Source organism: Aulonocara stuartgranti, assembly GCF_965226115.1.
Source record: "Aulonocara stuartgranti genome assembly, chromosome: 16".
Taxonomy (NCBI): Eukaryota; Metazoa; Chordata; class Actinopteri; order Cichliformes; family Cichlidae; genus Aulonocara; species Aulonocara stuartgranti.
This window is the reverse complement of record NC_138952.1, coordinates 1,299,238-1,319,998: the sequence shown is the minus strand read 5'-3', so window position 1 is coordinate 1,319,998 and position 20,761 is coordinate 1,299,238. Positions and strand designations below refer to the sequence as shown.

General features: G+C 47.4%; 2 protein-coding genes across 3 annotated transcripts; both read right to left on the bottom strand.

The window, feature by feature from the left end:
* Positions 1–3,347: 3,347 nt before the first annotated feature.
* On the bottom strand, positions 3,348–14,076 carry LOC309690431 (nucleolus and neural progenitor protein-like). Its single transcript, XM_082507463.1, has 15 exons — positions 14,012–14,076; positions 12,776–13,012; positions 12,613–12,664; positions 12,059–12,273; positions 11,714–11,880; positions 11,275–11,338; positions 10,596–10,794; positions 10,306–10,460; positions 6,404–6,492; positions 5,974–6,102; positions 5,080–5,157; positions 4,691–4,986; positions 4,509–4,567; positions 4,212–4,426; positions 3,348–4,133 (listed from the first exon to the last, which is right to left on the bottom strand). The coding sequence occupies exons 1-15, from the start codon at positions 14,027–14,029 to the stop codon at positions 3,830–3,832; spliced, it is 2,277 nt and encodes a 758-aa protein (XP_082363589.1). The 5' UTR covers positions 14,030–14,076; the 3' UTR covers positions 3,348–3,829.
* A 707-nt stretch (positions 14,077–14,783) lies between these two features.
* On the bottom strand, positions 14,784–20,761 carry poglut2 (protein O-glucosyltransferase 2). 2 transcript variants are annotated; one of them, XM_082508227.1, is made up of 10 exons: positions 20,252–20,761; positions 18,472–18,677; positions 18,122–18,327; positions 17,237–17,314; positions 16,862–17,034; positions 15,916–16,153; positions 15,614–15,823; positions 15,443–15,532; positions 15,159–15,263; positions 14,784–14,913 (listed from the first exon to the last, which is right to left on the bottom strand). In XM_082508227.1, the coding sequence occupies exons 1-10, from the start codon at positions 20,437–20,439 to the stop codon at positions 14,896–14,898; spliced, it is 1,512 nt and encodes a 503-aa protein (XP_082364353.1). In that variant the 5' UTR covers positions 20,440–20,761; the 3' UTR covers positions 14,784–14,895. The 2 variants fall into 2 exon arrangements, with proteins under 2 accessions (XP_082364353.1, XP_082364354.1); XM_082508228.1 differs by having other exon boundaries at positions 20,607–20,761.

Below are 20,761 nucleotides of genomic sequence, written 5' to 3'. Positions count from 1 at the left end.
ATTTACCCTAAATTACTAAAATATCGATATTTTAATGTGAGAATCGATTCTAGAACATAAATGACTGATATCGGAGGAATCGATATTTCAGTATCGATCCGCACATCACTAGTTGTGATTGTCCATGATGGAGGACGGTGTGTTTAGTGAACTGCGGCCCCTCACTGACTCAAACACCTCCAGATTCTGACCAATGAGGTTCCAGCTTGGTGGACTAGTTTGCTGATGCTGCTACAGACGGACAGAAGTTCTCCAGCACAAACGGAAGGACCTGAGGTTCCTCACAGAGTCCAGTCGGCTCATCCCCTTCACTGTTGGTCCTCCAGTCTGTGATTCACAGAAACGCCCACTGAGACATAATATTAAGAACAAGTGTTGTAGCTCAGACATGCCAGATCAGCAGTTCCATGACAATAAAACCACCTGCTGTCAGTGAACCCTGACCTCTGGCTAAATACTAGCCAAAGTAAGAATAAAGAGCGCGTCCCAGACATGTTTTGCCTTTTACAGAAACTCAAAATGTGAGTTCTCCTGTCCTGTCGTAGAAGAAACGTTTTATTCTGAGACACAGGAGCAGCACCGCCATGTCTTCCTACATATTGTTAGAACAGAGATGATGATTTTTTTAAAGATGCATGGCTGATGCTGTGAAGATAAAATCCAGGTGTGATGCTGAGACTCAGTCCTGTTAAAGCGGATGTTGCAGCCGACCTTAAGCTCGTCTAGTCGAACGAGCCAAAGCAGAGGCAGTGCAGCTCTTATTGCAGTGTAATGGGCACTGTGCCTCTTGCAAAAGTGTGTATAGAAAATGAATGAGTGGATGGAAACTGCACGACGGGGACTTTTGCAGACCACGTTTATGGAGGTGGCAATAAAATGTCAGTGAGCTCTCTGGGCCGGTTCTCACTGAGGTTTGTAAACCACCGTCTGTGCTCACACTTTTTAATCCTTCTCTTTATTCTCTATTCATCCGAGAAAACTGATACATGAGACAGTTTTCTAAAATAAAGGCAAAGATGAGATATACACAAATTATATTATTGTTTATATTCAGAGCTCACATCGTTAAAATTTAGACTTTGCATGGTTTCTTTTTCCCCAGTCTGGGTGATTTTCTGCCTTCGTTGTTCCACTGCAGGCCTGGCTGAGGAGTGCACGGCACCATTACTCCATCAGCTTTTTCCCTCCTGTGGAGGTAATGATGTGATTAATTTAACACACCTCAGAGTACAAATGTTGACAATCCCACAGCTGCGTGCTATAAAAAAGCAGAGCCTTTAAACATTTATGGGCACAATTCCTCTTTTGCTATTAAGGTGTGAGGAAAATAAATTGAAGAACAGTAAACTGGGAATACAGACCTTTATACCCGCCCTGGAGAACCACCTGCAAAAATATATATTTATCTGCAGCGCCGACTCAGCCGTGTAGAACCAGCTCTTTACAATTATGCTATTAAACACGTCCCAGCTGACAGAAGACGACCGCGTGGTCTCGCTACACTGACCCGAGGTGCACGCGCCGCAGACGCCGCGCTGCACGCGCCTGATAATGATGCTGAAAATGGTAAAAGTGGATCTATTTCAGGTAACAGTCCGCCAACACTGGACAATGGAGGGGCTGTGTCTAAGTTAAGGTGAATGAAGACCTGGAAATATAAATTCATCTTATCACAGCAACACTTTGTAAAACATGAAAGCTACACATGCACAGTCTGTTTGATCTTAATGGGATATTCACGTGATTACAGACGCAGACTGGAGGTTTGTGCTGCCTCTGCTGTTTATTTTGATGTTAAGCCTTCACATGCATACTGAGTGTAGCTGTAACCAGCTAACATGTAGGTGAAAAACTTCACTCCAGACTTTTGAGCTTTGCACTCAATCACAGAATCGCTCAAAGCTGCAAAATCAAGTCTAAACCGAGGGTCATCTCCCAGTTTAGACTCAGTGGGGCTTTGAGCCGTCACGCCAAAAACTAAAGAAACCAGTTTAGACTCGAGAAACAGAAAGAAGCCTGGAGAAAGATCAAGTAGACTTAAAGCACAAGCTCAGGTCAGATGAGATGAAACTAGAGACGGTGCTTATGTCTTGACGAAGAAGGAAGGAGTCCAAAGAAAACCCCACAGTGAAACTCGGCAGTGGGAGTCCTGTGCATCTGGAACTGGGAATCTCGTCAAGGAGAATCATGGAGAAAACACTCTGCAGCAAAACTGTGTCTGGGTCGTGGCTTTGACAAAGACCTCGAACATGTGTCACTCCTGATGTAGACCGACCTCCAGAAGAGTTACTGGCCGGCACAAAGACACGTCTGCAGGGAGAACTGAAGACCGTCAGCTGTAGAGGAGCGCTCGTGATCCGGGACTGCGCAGTAAAAAGGCAAAAGTGCAAAGAAATGCTACAAAATACTGAGAGACCTAACTGACGTAGGTTGTTTATTTTATTATTTATTAACATTTAGCATTAGTCCAAGGTTATCGATATTACATTTAAGAAGAACAGCAGGCCTGTGTGGTGATTTTGGTGAACAGGAGAAAGTTCCCTAATGTTACAGAAGTATTACTTTTTATTTAAATGATAAATGAGACAAGTGGAATCAAGACTAACCTTCTGCCTCAGCTCAGTTTCTGCTCTCATACATGATGCAGACCTTTACGATTTTCCTCCTGCACCTCTTCCTCACCTCCAGGCTGTGAAAAATAAAAGAGTGGACCCTGACAAACCCAGAAAGTTAAGTATTGTGTTCAAATAGATCTGGCAGTTTGATGTGAGACTGTAACTCAGCCCAGTGAAGCTCTGACGGAGATGAAAGCCGCAGCGTTGGTGCAGATGGGACGACTCCATCTTCTTTGGCAGGTGATGATGAAACATAGTGGCTGTAACAAAACAAACCTTTTAGCTTGTGTGCCGGCTGCTGGTGTCAGAGCAGGACCGGTGCCCGTCTGTCTGCTAACAGAAGCCACTGCAGGCTCTGAGACGCCTTCAGCACAGACTCATTCCTGCTGACACCTGAGCCGTCTCACGCTGCTTCGGCCGCGGGCCGTAGGATGAAAGAATTATTCCGTATTCCCAAAGATGAATCGAGCCTGGAATTTGTCTGTGCGCTGATCCTCGAGCCCACCAGGGGGAGCCAAATACACCAACTACTGTAAAAGCCTTGCTCAGATCTGTAGTGCGTGACTTCGAACATTATTAAAAACTGGCACAGCTGCACAAACGGATTTAAATTTCCTTCAGACAGACAGAAGCAGCACGTAAACATGCTGCCACTGCATGCATGCTTCAAACCATAAGCACAGGCTTCAGTCTGCATGCTCATTAAATAAGCATTCTACTCACACAGTCATATTTCAGCTCCATCAGTTAATTTATTTTCTCTTACATTTGATTTCACACATTCACTGTATCAGGTGTCTAATACTGGGTTGGGTTCATTCATCATGGCTCTGCTTTGAGACTGCAGCCAACATCCTTCAGGCAAGTTCAGGAAACCAGCTCGGCTGGACCTCAGCAGCGACGCTCGCTGTGATCTTTAACCGTTGACGTGCTGTGCATCCCCAGATGCTTTACTGCATATCTTGATGCGAACCAGCGGTTACACGTGTGTATGCGAGCAGCTGGAACAGGCGTACCTAATGAAGTGGCTGGTGAGTGTGTGTTCCATGCGTACCCAAATTAAAACAGAATCTTTTAGTCTGGGGGGGTTCAGTTGTTTCCGTGCTTTATAGCTTTTAATGAGAGACACATTAAACATGGCGAGCACAGCTTCTGCTTCCAAACCTGCTCAGACTGTTCGTCTGTCTGTGACCTTAAATCGGCGCTTTCGGGCTTCACAGACCTGCAGAGGCAAAAATGTCATCGATGTCATCGTGAGTGACCGTGCTCCGACACGTCGCCTCTCGAGCGGTCCCGCTTCTCAGGTCGTCCCCGCTAAGTCGAGCTCGTGTCTGTCGTCCCGCCTGCTCTTTCCTTTTTACGCCGCCTCTCATCATAAGCCTCCTGAGAGTATGAAAACGAATTCTCCCGTGGACACGTCTCCTCGAGGCGAGCAAACGTAAGGTCTTTGGCGCTGATCCTTCTGGAGATGAAGCCCAGCAAGCTTCCTTTTTGAAGGTTTGCAGCTTCCTCTGGACGCTGAAGCACGAGAAGAGAGAACATGAGCACCTCTGCAGAACGCTAAAGGAAGACTTCCTGAGAAAGTGTCGCTCTTACTTGTAGCCCGCTGCCTCCAGGCATTTCATCTGCCGGCACTTTAACTGCAGGAAGGTTAAAAGGCATTTTTCCTTTCCCATCCTCTGGGATTTGCACCAGCGAATCATCTCGTCCACACGGATCTCCAGGTGTGAGAAAGAAGCAGCATCTCTCACCTGCTTCTGGAACTCGTGTCTCCTGTCAGCTCTGCTCGTTTGTTTGGGCGTCGACTTGCCCTCGAGTCGCAAGAAGAAGAAGTAAATACGTGAACATTAGAAACAGTAAAAGTAGAGACGAGTCACGTGCTTGCTCACATACCTCTGTGAAAGTCCTGCACAGCTTGAAAAAAGACTTCCTGTCTGCTGCGAGGCCGACGCCTGGAGAAATATCAGGGATGTGAGTGGGGATGTGGGTGGGGATGTGAGTGGGGATGTGGGGAGGTTCACGTCTCACTGAGGTCACGTTTGCGTTGGGAAAAACAGCGCATGAATGCAGACTACCTCTTATAACTGCAACGCCGAGGTCTTCTTTGAGCTTTCTTTTCTGCGCGCAGGTCTTCTTGGCTTCAGCTGGAAGTTTCTTCGCCGCCTGCTTCTTTTCCTGCCGCGCTCTGCTGTGCGCCGCAGGCTTGGTCAATAACAAAGCATCAGAGGGACCGAGGAACTGAGCCAGATCAGCTGGCAGGGAGAAGTCTGTGAGGAAGGGCATGGGCTGGACTCGGGCTACGTCTCTGAGAAGCTCCAGGAGCTGCCGGTAGAGGCCGGACAGGGCGAGCAGCACGCCACGGAAAATCACCCTGAGAACGCACGAAATACAACGTGTTAACACTTTCTGCAGACTTAGTGCGCTCTCTCTCTAAATGCACGTATGCTGCAGAAAACGTCCTGACCACAGACGGCTGAGCATGCTGGTTATCACCACGTTCAGGATGACAAACTCCTCCCACTTCATCTGCTGCTTTGCGAGTCTGAAACAAGCAGCTGTTAAGGGGAAACCTGCAGAGGGCACGAGAGTCAGACTTGGTTCAGATGAAGACATCCGCACGTCGTTCACGCGGAGATCGATGCCGAGTGTGATGGCATGCCACACATGGTAAGCTCCACACCTCATCACCCGTTGATTCACTTTAGTTTAATTTACAGTCACTACTTTAAAATATTCTACTTATTGTTCAATATCGTTTCTTTATTAAATGTATTCATTTTTCCATCACACCTTCCAATGTTTATATGGCGTGCACACATATTAACCTTGCAAGGTCAAAGTTCTGTTTTATGTTATATTAATACATCTTTCTTTGTTTGAGTTACCTGGGGGTTGGTGTCTCCTCCTGTCTGGCAAAAGGTGTGGCAAAGGGCTGGGAGACCTGAAGTACTGCTGACAGCCTAATTGGATTGCACCACATGCTTCATTGCCTGGGGGGTGTTTCATGTTTGTTTAAATGTTTTGTATTAGTTGGTTATATGGCAGCCATCTTGTTTTCCCCCGTGTGTGTCATTTGGTTTAGCTAAACCAGTATTTAAGGTCACCTGTGTGTCATTTCAGCAGGTCAGTTTACCATATGTTTGTTTGAGGTTTTGTTAATTATTATCTTGAGTTTAGTCTATTGAGTTGACCTCTTTTATTGGTCTGCCTGTTTAAGTTTTGGCTTTGTTAAATATATTTTCATATTTTTGGGTCAATAAAACCCGTTTTTTGAATTAAAACCACCGGTGTCCTTTATGCTTTACTGCTTGGTCCCTGACACCGAGTCTGAGAACAGAACGGCCTCACAGAAGGATACGTGAAAGCTCTGCTGCAGCGACGCAGCGTGCAGCTCGTCAGCCGAGCGGCCCCCAGCACTTTGAGACAGATCCACTCCAGCGTGGGCTGACTGGGAACGACACACTGGCCGTCCTTGATGCTCAGCTGCCTAAAACACACAGACACACACCACTGCAGACTGTGGCAGAAACTGACATCCACACAGAATTTCACAGTTTGAATCTCCGTCCTATCTTCTATAAAGACGTCCGTCTGCATGCTGAGAGGACTTCATTCATGCAGTTGCCCACCCCCGGTCTACTGTGGGAATAACACACATTTTCATTGTGCACTCAGTAGATAAAAGCTGAGTGGACTGGTTCATGAATCCGACCTGGTCACAGCAGTGAAGGTTCACGATGAAGACCTGCTCTGCACGTCACACACTTCACAGCGAGCCGCAGACTTACCTCTGGATCCTGTTCGGACACAGATCTGACAGTTCCTGAAGAGCAGCATCGAGCTTCATGTTCTTCAGCCGGTTCACACACTGCTCCACCTTTGAAGGAAGGAACATGTAGGTTAGTCTGCTAGTTGACTAAGGCCAGAACACCGGCCTAGTGAAAACATCTGGATGATCTCCGAGACTTCTGGGAGAACATCCCGTGGCCTGAGGAGACAAAAGCTGAACGTTGGGAGGTTTGAGTCCCGTTACATCTGCATTAAACATAAAGAGAACATCACAGCAGCAGTCGGACACGGCGGTGGGAGCGTGATGGTCTGAGCTGCTCTCTAGGAGAATGTGGGCCCGGCAGTCATGCAGCAGCAGCAGCTCCACCTCTGATTGGCTCTGAAGACAAAATGAAGGTTCTGGAGCGTCCGAGTCAAAGCGTGGACTTAATCAGACCGAGGTGACCATAGACAGGCGCTCATACTGGAAAAGCCTCCAACTATTCAGAGTGGGACAAAGTTCCTCCACAGAGACGTGAAACACTCACCATCAACACACCACAAGGTGTGGACTGCAGTGCTGCTGGGCACAGATACCTCGTCTCCCTTGATAAATACAATCAGCATTAAAAACTGCAGTTTATTTTCACTCAGGTTATCTTTGTATTAAAACATCGATCAGTGAAGGACAAACAGCAGTCTGTGGAGGCTCACTGATAACTTATGCTGGAGGTCTTTCTGATGCTGTGACTCTGGAGACATTCAGGGAGCTGTCAGGCTGTCAGTCTGATTACAGCTGTTTTATTGTCCCCAGAGTCACAAACACGCAGCCTTTCATCCTGTTAATCATGATTTCCGTGTCTGTGATGTTACATGTAACAACAGTCTGAGGCTGAACCTGGATCGGGGTGAACTGGGGATGCATCGATCCCATATACAGCACCGGCCTGATCCTGACCTAAATGACTTGATCAGATATCAGGAGAAATAAAAAGTGTAGCCCGATCCTTTAAATATTACAAAAGTGCCTCATGAAGCTTGCGACACGGCATAACCGAGGTCGTGACCTTAGCACGTCGGAGCAGTATGTGTCATGCGATAGAGCGGTCGTTGTGTGCGAGACCTGTCGGCGGCGTGGAGTTACTTCAGACTGAAAGAAGAAAATAGGAAGATGTGGTAGCAGCGTTGGGAACTTTAACACCACAAACATGATTAAACACTCACAGAAATACCAAATACAGGAGCACACAGAGTTTATCCAGTGACTCAGTACAGAGTAGGGACGGGTACCGGTGTCCAGTGCCATGATGGCACCGGTTCTGACATAAACGGTAGTAACCAGACCGAAAAGCAGCGCACATTTCGGTGCTTTATTTCGGTGCTTTTTTTTCCTGAGCTGTGATACACTTTAGATTCTAGCCAATCATTTTACGTTTCCGAGGATAGTAGGCGGGGCCAGGTACGTACGTTCTGTTAGAGCAGAGCTACAGATTAAAAACGCCCAAGGCAAAGCGGTCAAAGTCTGGCTGTACTTCACAGCAAAAGATGCAAACTCAGCAGCAACAAGTGCTTTAAGCTGATACTGTGATACTGTCAAAGGAGGTAACACCTCAAATCTGATGAAACACCTGGCGACGCATAGCGTTTTTTTTAAAAGCCCAGAAATGCGCCGTATTTGATAGCTTGCTGCGAGACCTCACACCGAGCACATCTACTGCGGGTGTGGTGCCTGTTATCGGACCGGAGTTAGCAACATCCCCCAAAAACCCGAAGAGGAGAGTCCTGGCCCCTAGCCCTGCCAGTGTAGCAGAAATGATGAGGATGATGATGCAGCAGCAGCCGTTCTTCTCTGCGTGAGTAGCTTAATGTTGTTCGTGTGTAATTTACGTTGAGTAGGCTAACCACGTTATTACATTAATGCATGTAAGGTGAACTAGCAAACATCATCATAGCTACATGCGGCTGTCTTCTTGTTTGATGGCAGATGCTCCCTTCACCCTGGCCAAAAAGGCTAAAATGACCAAAGAAAAAGTGGGAAACAGCTGAACATGAGAGAAACTTTTTGGACAAAGTTTGTTTTTTCCATTGTTTAAGCACTGCTTCCAGCCAAGAGTGATACCATATATGCCCCATAGCTGCAGAAAAGGCTAACATTGTTATCTTTTTACAAAAAACAGTTAAACATGAGAGGTTTTTGGACAAAGTTTGTGTTCTCCATTCTTTAAGCACCGGTTTGAGCACCGTTTAAGCACCGGCACCGTTTCAAAAGTACCGGTTTGGCACCGGTATCGGATAAAACCTAAACGATACCCATCCCTAGTACAGAGTTCATCCAGGCCTCCAACACGAAGCAGAAAAGTATCAACAAACGCTTTTGGAAAACATTCAGAGTCGCGAGAAACTCCGTCCAGAAAGCAACAAAGCAAAGCTGATAACAGAGAAAACTGCTGAATTTGTTGTACTCGATGAGCACAACACGTGTTATTAATCTGTCTCTTTATCCTGTCTTCCTTCTGTCACCCCAACCAATCACAGCAGATGGCCCCGCCCCTCCCTGAGCCTGGTTCTTCCGGAGGTTTCTTCCTGTTAAAAGGGAGTTTCTCCTTCCCACTATGGGCGATCGTGGCTCAAGAGTTGGGAGTTCGCCTTGTAATCGGAAGGTTGCCGGTTCGAGCCCCGGCTCTGACAGTCTCGGTTGTTGTGTCCTTGGGCAAGACACTTCACCCGTTGCCTACTGGTGGTGGTCAGAGGGCCCGGTGGCGCCAGTGTCCGGCAGAATGTGTAAAGCGCTTTGGGGTCCATAGGGACTAGTAAAGTGCTGTACAAATACAGGCCATTTACTTGCTCATAGGGGGGTTTCTCTGTATGTATTACTGTAGGGTCTACCTTACGATATAAAGCGCCCTGAGGCGACTGGCGCTGTATAAATAAAGCTGAACTGCATTTCTGTTGTGGGAAATGTCAGTTTTTGGTGCTTAAAGGAGCATTGTGAGCCTCGCTACGTGCTGCCAAACCAACGTTTCATTAAAGGCATAATCAATCAATCAATCAAGTTGTTGAATACAAACATTATTTTGTGATGATATTGGGCTTCATGTGTTTTTCAGAACTTTGCATAAAACTGCGTTTTGAATGTTACTTTAAATACTTAGATCTAAAGTTGGAATTTGTAATGTTCTTGGATACCGGTGATGACGTTTGTTTCAAAGCTTTAAATAAAAAGATCAGCTGAGCTGAGCAGTATTTTGGCTGCTTACAAGTATAATAGAAGAACTTTAGTCGTTTTTTTGCTTTTTTTAAATCTTAATATGACATTTATGACTAAAAGCAGACTATACCGGAGTCATATCGGTATCCAAATCTATGACATCAGTATAGGACATACAGACGTGGCGTCATCCATCCCTACTGTGAACGACAGGCTGCCTGGCTGCATGGAGGAGGAACATGTTGTCGTCGTGTTGGTGTTGTTCCCACATCATCATGAAAATGTTGTTCCAGGATCAACATTGCAAGTGACCAATCACATTGTTGTGACGTTATTCTTTTGCGCGCCAAGCCATTCGTGCATTTATGAAATTCCAATGTTGCAAGGACAATATCAGTTCTGCTCAGCGTTTATTAAAGGGTTACGGTCAGGGTCAGGGTCCGTTGATCGGCGGACAGAGGCGGTTTCTCGCAGCTTAAGTACGGTTTTTTGTTTTACGGCGGTTTTTCCCGAAGTCGCAAAAGTATGACGTCACAACATTCTGATTGGTCACTTGCAATGTTGATCCTGGAACAACATTTAGTATGTTGATCTGGGAACAACACCAACACGACGATATCACCTGTACGTGACTCGGAGCTCAGGTGGGCGCGCTCCGAGTTGCCCTGAGCTCTTAATGAACACACCCACGGTTGCCCTGGAGACAGCGCTCACCTGCTTCAGTGCCTTGAACGTCTTGTTGCCCCGGTAGCTGTTGTTCAGGACGTACAGCAGCTCGTACAGCAGCCTGACCTCCGTCTGAAGCATCTCACTGCGGAGCAGCTTCAGCACATTTTCGCGCTCCGTCAGCAGCGTTTCAACGTCTGCAGCTGCACAAACACAAACACCATCATCATCGTCACCTCACAGCCACGCGGCGCCGAGTCCTGGCTCTCCCACGTGGGTCGCATGCGGCGTGTTATTTCGCACACAGCACGTCAGTGACCGCGCGCTGCGGCTCGTACCTGTCTGTGCGGTGAAGGGCACGCGGACAGCGGACACGGCGCTGGGAAAAGGGACGTTGACTCTGTTCCAGAGCTCCACGGCCATGCTCGAGTCTGCCTGAAAAACAAAATACGTCCCGGAAGTCCCACAGCCAATGGCGTACGAGCACGCGTAAACGTCATCGTCTGTGTTAAAGGCACCGCAGTCGCCGAGTGTGCTCTGCTAAAGTGCTTACAACACAAATGATTCCTCCGAGTAGTTATCACGAACTGATCAGAACAAAAGCGTAGAAACAATAAAGGCCAATAAATATTAAAATTATGAAAACACAACGAGGATAATGACAATAAACGTGTTTTAATAGAGCAATGGATTATTAACACAGCATTTGTAAACATATACGTTAGTCCTGTTTGCACACAATAACAGAATAATTATTTCATCCAAACAAACACGGTGAGGGTCAAAACTGAAGCCCCTGAAAAAGTGACCTTTATACTGAAACACAGCACAAACCACCGCTGTGCCACAAGGTGCTGTCAGGAGAACAGCACTTTATTGTGACAGTACAGGCAGGAAGCAAGCACTCAACTTCAAACCGAGGGTCGTCTTCCACTTTACACTCATAGAGGAACTTCAGCGAGGGGTCGATGTGAAAACCTCCATGTGAAAGAGTTTCTTTCAGCTCCTCTCACAAACCGACAGCATCATCATCACCTCGGTGTTCTCCTTTGTGCTGCAGGCGGCCTCTGAGGGGCTCCTCCTGACCCATAAACCAGGACTGTTCTTATGTAACACATTAAGGCTCCTCAATCCCAAACAAACGTCTTCTCGTGTACAACTCCTGAACTGTTTGTTGCATAGTTTTTAGTGCTGCTAAAGGTAGTCTGTGCAGCAGAAAAACACCTTTAAACTGTAATGAGTTATGACTTCAGATGAATACGGAGAGGAAGTGTGAGGAAGAGTAATGTCTGCACAGACTGATTTATCAACATTCATCACCATGTTGCACATTAAGATTCGGGTTTCACATACTGTGCAGAATAAAAGTTCCCCATGTGTTCACACAGACGCCCACTGTGAAATACTGCCATCGTTTATTGGAACAAAAGCAACAGATTTAACGAGAGGACATTAAGGGGCCTGTGCCGCCTGATTCCTGATCCAAGAGATGACTTTTAGGTTCACTTCCTCCATCACGGACACCTCAGAACGGCCTTTCACCTTCAGTCCATGGCTGCCTCCTCGTAGCCACAAAATCTCAACCTGAGCTTTCATTTCTTTCACCGTCGTGTCAAAGTGAACCTGAGCGAGGACACAGAGCAGAGTGAGCACTGCAGCACGTCCCAAGAGCAAGAGCAATGTCCCGTTACACAGATGCATCAGAACTACATGCAAACAGAACAGCAACAATGAGCACACAGGACAGTCTTCTAATAGTTTAATAAGGAAACATGCATTAGGTATGAATCTCATTATTCACCCTGTCACACATGTCGTCCTCAGTGCCCGACACAAACAGCACACGCGTGTGCGCCGGCAGCACCCTTAGATCTTCGCTCCGTTGGCGGTGTGCATGCGTCTGTCCTGGGGGGTGCAGGGGGAAAGACAAGCAGATCACACCCTCCACCGCGGCCTCGGATTCCTCGCTCAGTCGCCTAGCTAAAGCTGCAGCCGCACGACACCCCATCGACCTGCCTGTGGAAACGTCACAGTGTTCAAGGACTCCCACTCAGTTATTTCTACACTGCTGCATGTCCTCGTCTTCACTTGAAACATAGATGGAGGTTCAGAGGTGAAGATGTGGTATCTGGTGATGTCATCAGTTAAAGGCAGGCGCTCATGGACAGAGTGCGGTCTTTAAGCCCCGGACATCAACGTGGGGTCTGTTTTACCACATTAACATACTTCCCACCAAAGTAAACTGTTAAGGTACAACAACACTTTGCAAACTGAAGTACGTGAGACAAAATGACCCGACAGCGTTTCTGCTCTGAGCTCTTCCTCTTTTGTTTTGAACATCTTAAGGCTTCTTACCTCCAAAAAAGACGCGTTTTACTGTGAACCTCTGCAGTGACTTCAGGTAGTCCTACAGGTGGAAACACGTTAAACAGCACACGTTACATCATACTGGTGCTCTACAAAAAACGTGTAATATTGCACGTAAAGCAGTGAGTGCAGTTTTGACTTTAACACGTACCCACACAGCAGTGTACGCCTTCAGCCTGTGAGCCAGGTTCAAACCTTTGCATGTAAAGCGCAGGCACAGGAAACCGTGTGATGCCAGCTGGTGAGCCAGAGAAACCAGCTGACTGAAGTTCATGTCTCCCCCGGCTCCGTGCGTGAGGATCACGGCGATGTGAGCGTCCGACATGGCGGCAGGGACGCACAGGGCAGCATCTAAAGATTTGGCCCCAAACGGCACCTTCACCGCCTCCTGAAAGCCAGCGAGCACCGATTCAGCACCTCACAGCCAACCATTCTCTCTCCCGACCTTTACAGAGCAGTGAATGGTAAATGGCCTGTATTTATATAGCGCTTTACTAGTCCCTAAGGACACCAAAGCGCTTTACACATCCAGTCATCCACACATTCACACACTGGTGATGGCAGCTACATTGTAGCCACAGCCACCCTGGGGCGCACTGACAGAGGCGAGGCTGCCGGACACTGGCGCCACCGGGCCCTCTGACCACCACCAGTAAGCAACGGGTGAAGTGTCTTGCCCAAGGACACAACGACCGAGACTGTCCAAGCCGGGGCTCGAACCGGCAACCTTCCGATTACAAGGCGAACTCCCAACTCTTGAGCCAGTGAAGGTGATTACATGGTGATACTTGAAAAATCAGAAGTCTTATCTCAAGCTGACTCTGACTCACTGGTCCATCACATCCAGCAGATTACTGTAACACTCTCCAGATCATCAGCTCATTCATCCTCACACACACGTGACCACATTACTCCACACCACTTCCACACTGGCTCCCTGCGACCTTTACGATCCTTCTGATAGTTCATACAGCTCTCTGTGGTTTGGTCCGTGTCTCTAACCCAGTCACACCTGTCAGGTCATCAGCTGCTCCAGAGCCAGAGCTCGGGGCTGGAGGTGCTTCACTTACTGTGGTCCTGATCTTTGGAACCAGCTGCCTGCTGGTCTGAGATCAGTTCCAGCCACGCTCTTATTCAAAATCAGACTCGAAACCTTTGAATTCCCCGAGGCTTACACTTCCTGCTGCGCTCACTGCCTACAGGCTTTGTAACCTGCGCAGGTGTTTGTGTGTTTGTGAAGCACACCGAGCCCACAGGACGTGGCGCGCGCTAGCCTCTCGTGCACCCGTCCTCTCGGTGCTCCGGGCTCCGCTCCTGGTTCGAGTTCCGTTTCATTCTAACCTGACTCTGGTTTCTGACATGTTTGCTTTTTATTTTTCATATTTACCTCCAGAAACGTCTCCATCACAAGCAGCTTCTTCTCTGGAACACCGAGGACTTCAATACGTATTAGTGACACCTAGCGGGGAGGAGTGGTCACTACAGCGTCACCAAACCTGTATCTAAAGTACTTTTTATTAAAAAATAAATAAATGGTTTGAAATGTTTATGTTTCATTAAAATTATTTGTTTCAGATTGTTCGCTTTTTAATATATCTTTATCCAGTGGACGTACTGGAAACGCAGCATCATACTTCATAATGGTCAGTCTCTGTAACACTTCCCTTCCTTCCCAGTCATCCTGCACACTGGCACATTGTTGGATATTACTGACATCTGATCAATTGAAACATCACCCTATACTCTCTATCATGTTTCATACTTTCAGTTTTATCCATGTCTGAGCATCTTTGATTTTATACGTTTGATTTTATATATCAGGATAAATATCTCAGCAAAAATATCACTTTGTACAGGGCAGTGACTCCTCACCAACAGCGACTCAATGCTTTGTGGTTCAAATCTAAACCATGCAACAGGGTAATGGTCAGTTATAAACAGCAGCATTAACTTTATGACACTTCCGTTTGTTTACTTTTTCACAAGGATACGATTTTTATTTTAAATGTTTTCCGTTCTGTTTTATCCGTCAGGTAAACTGAAGGCGTGGCCACGGCTGATTTTCCAACAGGCACAGCGGTCAGCTGCTCAACCTCAGGGCTGACACTAAACCTCACTGAGTAAATAATCTGACATCAGAGAGAAAAACACGCTCTGAACACATTAAAAGCATTTATTGAAAAATAAGAATCAGATATTCAAACCATAGTCATACAATTGATTGGCACTTTAAAAGAAAAGGCTGTCAGTTATGAAGTGGGAGGAGCTCAGTCACAGTTCATCCTTCACCTGAAAAACAAACATGAAAACACTCCTGTTAGAACAGCACGTTGGTCCAAACGTTCACTCTAACGTGGCTTCTTGGTGGTTGCAGTGACGCCTCACGTACACCAGATGGCGCCACAGACTGTAGAATAATAAAACTATCCCAGATTTAACGTTGTTTCCTCTTCTTAACGTGCAAAAAGTAAAATAAGATCATTCGGATCTGCAGACAAGCTGCAGAGCAAACAAAGCATTTGGGTGTTTCTCACGTTTGTCCTGTGGCAGGAACATGGGAACAGGTCATCAGCAGGCTGCTCCACGACTTCCATGTCCTTCCGGATCTTCGGCTCGGTGACCTGGAGTTTGGCGTAGTCCTAGTTCGCACGCATAAATATGACATGTGAGGGAAGTGCGACACATTTACATCGGTCCGAATGAAGAATGATCAGCATTGTGTCAGTGCGACGCAGCGCGAGCACAGTAAGACTGCGTGAGTAGTAACATTGTATACTTTTTCAGTTGTGCAGTAACTCTGAAACTGTAATCACATTACCTTGATCAGTATGTAGTAATAACAGAAGATGGTGTCCCCCATGAGGTGACTGCGGGCAAACTGCTGACCTGCGAGAGCAATTTTCTTTGCCTGAAAGAAGAAAACAAAATGACACCACCTTCACTCGTCATTAGTGAAACCAGCGAGGATCCAGTCACGTGTTCTCGTCACCTCTTCGTCGTGGTCACGCGCCCACTGGATCTTCTCCAGCAGGTCTCTCAGGTCTGCCCTGACAGGGATGTAGTGCTCCCACGCTCGAAGCTGCTTGTAGAAATGTTCGTAGTACCCAGAATCCTGCTTCAGGACCACGCTGTCCCCCGCCAGCAGGTACGGCAGCCGATAAGCTGCCACAGTGCCATCAATGTTGATTTGGTACTTGTACTGGTGATGCATGGACACAATGAAAACACACACATTAGCATAAGAATATCTGACATAATAAAAGCGTTTTTATGGAATATAATTCATCTCACCTTGAAAAAGTCAAAAAACGAAACATGTTTGACGAGCGGCCCGTAGAGGCTCTCGTCGTGTTTGAAGAAGAAGAAATTAGTAAAGGCGGCGTCTATGATGTGCGGGTGAGCCCTCGAAAGCTTGACCAGCTCCAGGCGCTCCTGTCGGCTGTCCCGCCCCCTCCAGAAGGCGGTGGCGTTCTTCTCGGGCCACGGCGGCCCCGTGTTGGCCTGAACCGACATCATGTCCAGGCTCACCCTGTACGGCAGAGGACGTGCTGAATGTTACATCCTCTGCAGTTTGTGAGATCACTAACCTCACAGGTGAGGGTCCAACATTAAACAGCTCTCATCATCACACCTGCATTAAATATCAACTCAAACAGCAGCAAGGTGAGAGGAGGAAATGCAGGTTCATACTGCAGTCTGCTTACTGACGGCCTCGGTGATGGCAGAGCACGCGTACATGAAGAGGAGCAGGAACCAGGTGACCCTGAATCCTCCCTTAGTTATGCTGCAATAGACGTAGGCTGCCGGGGATTCCCATGATGCACTGGGGGTTTCTTCTTCTCTCACTATGTGTTAGCAGACCTCTCTGCACTGAATCATATCTGTTATAAATCTCTTTCTCTCTTCCACAGCATGTCTTTATCCTGTCTTCCTTCTCTCACACCAACCAATCACAGCAGATGGCCCCGCCCCTCCCTGAGCCTGGTTCTGCTGGAGGTTTCTTCCTGTTAAAAGGGAGTTTTTCCTTCCCACTGTCACCAAAAGTGCTTGCAGATAGGGAATCATACGATTGTGTTTTTGTCTGTATGTGTTATTGTAGGGTCGACCTTACAATATAAAGCGTCTTGAGGCGACTGTTGCTGTGATTTTGTGCTGTGTAAATAAAACTGAATTGAATTTACTGCCAGTTTCCGTGGTAACGTAGCAATACTTTAGCTGAATCCACACAGAGCTTTACCTCCCCATGGTCTCCAGGACGGACTCGGTCAGGTCATAGGTCGGCATGACGATATCTCTGGTGTTATTGGAGCCACACCAGGAGAAGATGGGATGAAGCTTCTCGGGAGGCTTCCTCTTCTCCAACGGCCAGTCACCGAGATTAACAAAGAACTCCACATCAGGGAGCCGCACCTGAAAATGTTTCATGATAATCATTACTGTTGCCACCGTCTGATCGCATATCTGCACTGATGATGACGATGATAACCAGCATGCACTGCACCAGTTGTGTCTGAACGTTTCATCCCTGATGCATCAACATATACAGACATTAAAATCAAAGTGTGTTTCTGGTCGTCTGAGCGACGGCTGAGTAAACGTAAACACGGATTACCTTTCTGGTGAGAGACAGCAGGACGGCATCCATAAAGATTCTAAACCCGACATGTTCCCCAAATGTCCTCACGTAGATCTAAAGACAACAGAAACACATTACAGAAAACAGCTGCTCACCAATCCAAGATTACCTTCACAGGTAATAGATTACACCGCTGCACAGGATTACAGGAGTCAGTGGCAGCTGAGTCGTTACTGCAATGATACAGTGACTTCAGTATTTCATTAAACTATAAAGAAAACAGACAGAGCTGTAAAATGATGCAGACATTAAAATAATTAAACAACTCGGCATGCTGGGAAATGTGGGAATGACTTTATTCCTTCTCGTTCATTTAAAGTGTTCAGATATGAAGTGAACACAGAGCAACAGAAACCCTGAAGCGTGACACTCGTCACATTCACCTCTGATAAAGGGACTCGGCTGCACTCACACACACAGTATGAAATGCAGTAGCAAAGTACTACTGTAGTAGTTTTTACTACTAAAAGCATCAATTTCACTTTACCACAGTCATACCTTTAGAGGGAACTAGTCATGGAAGCGGATACGTTCCTGAATATTCTCATGTAATGCGAGCAGTGTGTGAACCGGGCTTTAGACTCATCGCTATCACAGCAGCACTCATGCACACCTGGCTCTGCTCTTACAGGTGAGTCACACAGCTCCAGGGTCCAGGATGAAGGAACATTACCCTTCATATTCTTCCCTTCTACACTCACCTTTGGATCTGATGTGTGTCCAGAGGCCTACATGGTGTCGTGGTTTAAGAAGGCCTGGCTGGATGACTGAGAGGCCCACAAGCTGACTTTCTCAGCTTCCTCTCAGGTAAAACATAAACACCTATGATACGTCTGTGTTTGTTTCCCCAGGTGGAATCACCTTGTTGTCTTTGACGGTGTAGTGGCAGAGGCTCTGCCGCTGTCCGAAGCGCTGTGGGATCTCCTGTGCGTTACGATCTGGGTCGACACTCGGGTAAAAGGACAGGTCCCTCTCTATCTGTGCGAAGGACGGAGGGCAGTGCATGTGGGCCTCCCACGCAGAGCCGCTCTCCCGGGGACAGTCGCATCCCTCGTGATAGACCGGGCCTGCAGACGACAACACTGACTCATTAAGTTTCTGGATCCAGCAAAAACAGCAGGTGAAGACTCAGGATTGGAGCGTGAGCAGGAATCAAGTCCATGATGTCATTTATCAGAGTGAACATCGCAGCTTCACGGACCGCGCCCTACCTTTGAGAACAAACGGTGACTTGGCAACGTGCTCGTTCTTCAGCAAAACGTGGACGTGAAGCTCCGAGTAGGTGGCGTACATTCGGTAGCGGACCAGGAATGAGCCATCCCGACGATCCAGGACCTGGATCCAAATCCTGGTGAACTGCTCCACAGGAGACACAATCTTTACTTCAAAGGTTTTCTCACCAGGTGATGCAGTCAAACTGTGGGAGGAGGGAGAATACAAAGATATCTACTGCTGCTCAGGAGGACAGCATCTCATCTTATAACAACAAATACGAGCCGATGTTTACAAAGCAGCGGACTGAACCTTTGCCAGTTCATCATCGTATGGTTCATTTCAGCGCTCACTCACAGTTTATACTCTCTACATACAAGAAGGTTTAAAGTTTGCGTGTCACAGAAAACATCTGTGCCGTGGTGGTCTCCTAACAGATGTGTCTGGGTAACTTGGATCGTCACTCAGAGTAACAACTTGTGCACTGTTTTTTATGGTTGGGTGCACTTTTTGCACAGTCAGTGTGTCTGCACCAGCTCACGGTGCAGTAATGACTGTAGCAGGCATGATCACCACAGAGAGGAGGCACCTTTGATAAGCTCCTGCAACTGTGTGATGAAAAAGGTCATTGGAGGCCGTCTGACATCGTCCTGCCTGTGGTTTGTCTGTCATATCTGCCCTCACAGGTCAAAACTTCAGATTTAACACCACACTTTATTTTATATAGTGTTCTTTTGTAGTCATGCAGGTTTTTTTGGCTTATAAGTACAAATAGATAAGATAAAATGTTCTCTAAAGGTTCTCTTGAGCAATAGTTCTCCAGTTTTCTGAAGGTGTCTCAGTGTTTTTCTTTGGACACCCCATCAAAGGAGCTCTGATTCAAGCATAAAAATCCACCGAGCGATGGTCACACTTCACTGAAGCCTCATCAGAGAAGATTCAGTGAAGGACGGCTGAAGGGAAACAGGAGGAAAGGCTGAGGCTGAAAATGACACCAGAACTGGACTGAAGGTCAGAGGAACAGGTGTGATGGAGAGATGGATCCACATCATGGTCAGTGTGTACGAGGAGGTCAGGAGGAGGTCCAGCAGTGAGCGTCTGCAGCCATCTGTGAAGCACGGTGGAGGCTGTGTCATGGTTTCAGGTTCTTTGATAAACTGATGAATTACAGAGTCTGATCCACCACGCAGGAACATCTGGAAACATCTCTTTAGCATGACACTCGGACCTCAGCTCCACTGAAGCAGTGTGGGATCATCCTGACAGAGAACACAAGCAAAGGCAGAAACATCCGAGGAAGAGCTTTGACTGTCCTTCAGGAAGCCTGGAGAACAGTTCCTGAAGATCCTCACAGAGCTGCTCAGAGAGCTCAGACTGTGCTGAACAATAAAGCGGTCATACTAAATATTCACTCGGACGCTTTTTGCAATCACATAAACTCTTTCTTTGCTGCATTTCCATATTTATCAGCAAATTCGTGTCCCCTTTCTCTTCTAATATAAAGAACAGAGAGGTTTGACATGGCACTGGATATCTGATAGTGACACAGAGGTGATACGGAGGAGACTCAGAGACAGACGTGATTTTGCACACAGCTACATTCAGACCTTTGGTACTTCTGACTGTTAAATCACACCTGCGTGGTCACATGTGAGGTCTCCGGCTTGCACATGCGCATGATAATGAGAAAACCAGTGATGTGATTCTGACACCCCGATACGACAGTAAACTCCAGGCTCTGCAGCTGGAGTCGCATACCACAGGCCTCGCATTACTCACTTTTTCCCCGAGCTGTCCGCCGCCTGTATGTAGAAGAATCGAGCTGGAAGGACGACGCTAGCCTCCAGCCCGGGTCCCCATACTAAAGTGTTCGCAGCGCTGGGGGCCGAGCCCGCCTGAGACCCCCGCAGGTCATGCCCGAGCACAGCCAGACAGACGAGCAGCCACCACGGCCGCAGTGCAGACATACCGGCCAATGCGCAGGCTCACACGGGTTACAGTCGTGCGAGCTCTCGGCCTCTGCCGGCCCAAACTGCCATTGTTCGTTCAACTCTGTGAAAACTGAGCGGACGGACTGAAGTCAGTGTGCAGCGTGTGAACTTCGCTTCGCTCCATCTACACTCACACGACTCACCGCAGACACCGCATTTCACATCCGGTTAGAACGAGCGCGGTGTCGCTGTTTCAGGAACGTTAACGCTGCTAGCACACCGGCAGCTAACTCAAAAAAATCTTTTACAGTCGAGTAAACAATTAGCTGAATGAAAGGGGGCGGGACAACAGAGCGCG

Bases quoted from the DNA above. Each gene is read 5' to 3' on its own strand.
- LOC309690431 (XM_082507463.1), bottom strand. The intron at 12,665-12,775 runs GTACGTGTTAAA...TTCCACCTGTAG, and splicing joins AGGCGTACACTGCTGTGTGG to GACTACCTGAAGTCACTGCA. The intron at 4,134-4,211 runs GTAAGAGCGACA...CTCGTGCTTCAG, and splicing joins CTGGAGGCAGCGGGCTACAA to CGTCCAGAGGAAGCTGCAAA.
- poglut2 (XM_082508227.1), bottom strand. From the start codon at position 20,439: ATGTCTGCACTGCGGCCGTGGTGGCTGCTCGTCTGTCTGGCTGTGCTC. The intron at 18,328-18,471 runs GTAGGGCGCGGT...TGTCGTCTGCAG, and splicing joins GTCACCGTTTGTTCTCAAAG to GCCCGGTCTATCACGAGGGA. The intron at 17,315-18,121 runs GTGATTCCACCT...TGTTGTCTTTAG, and splicing joins ACACCGTCAAAGACAACAAG to ATCTACGTGAGGACATTTGG.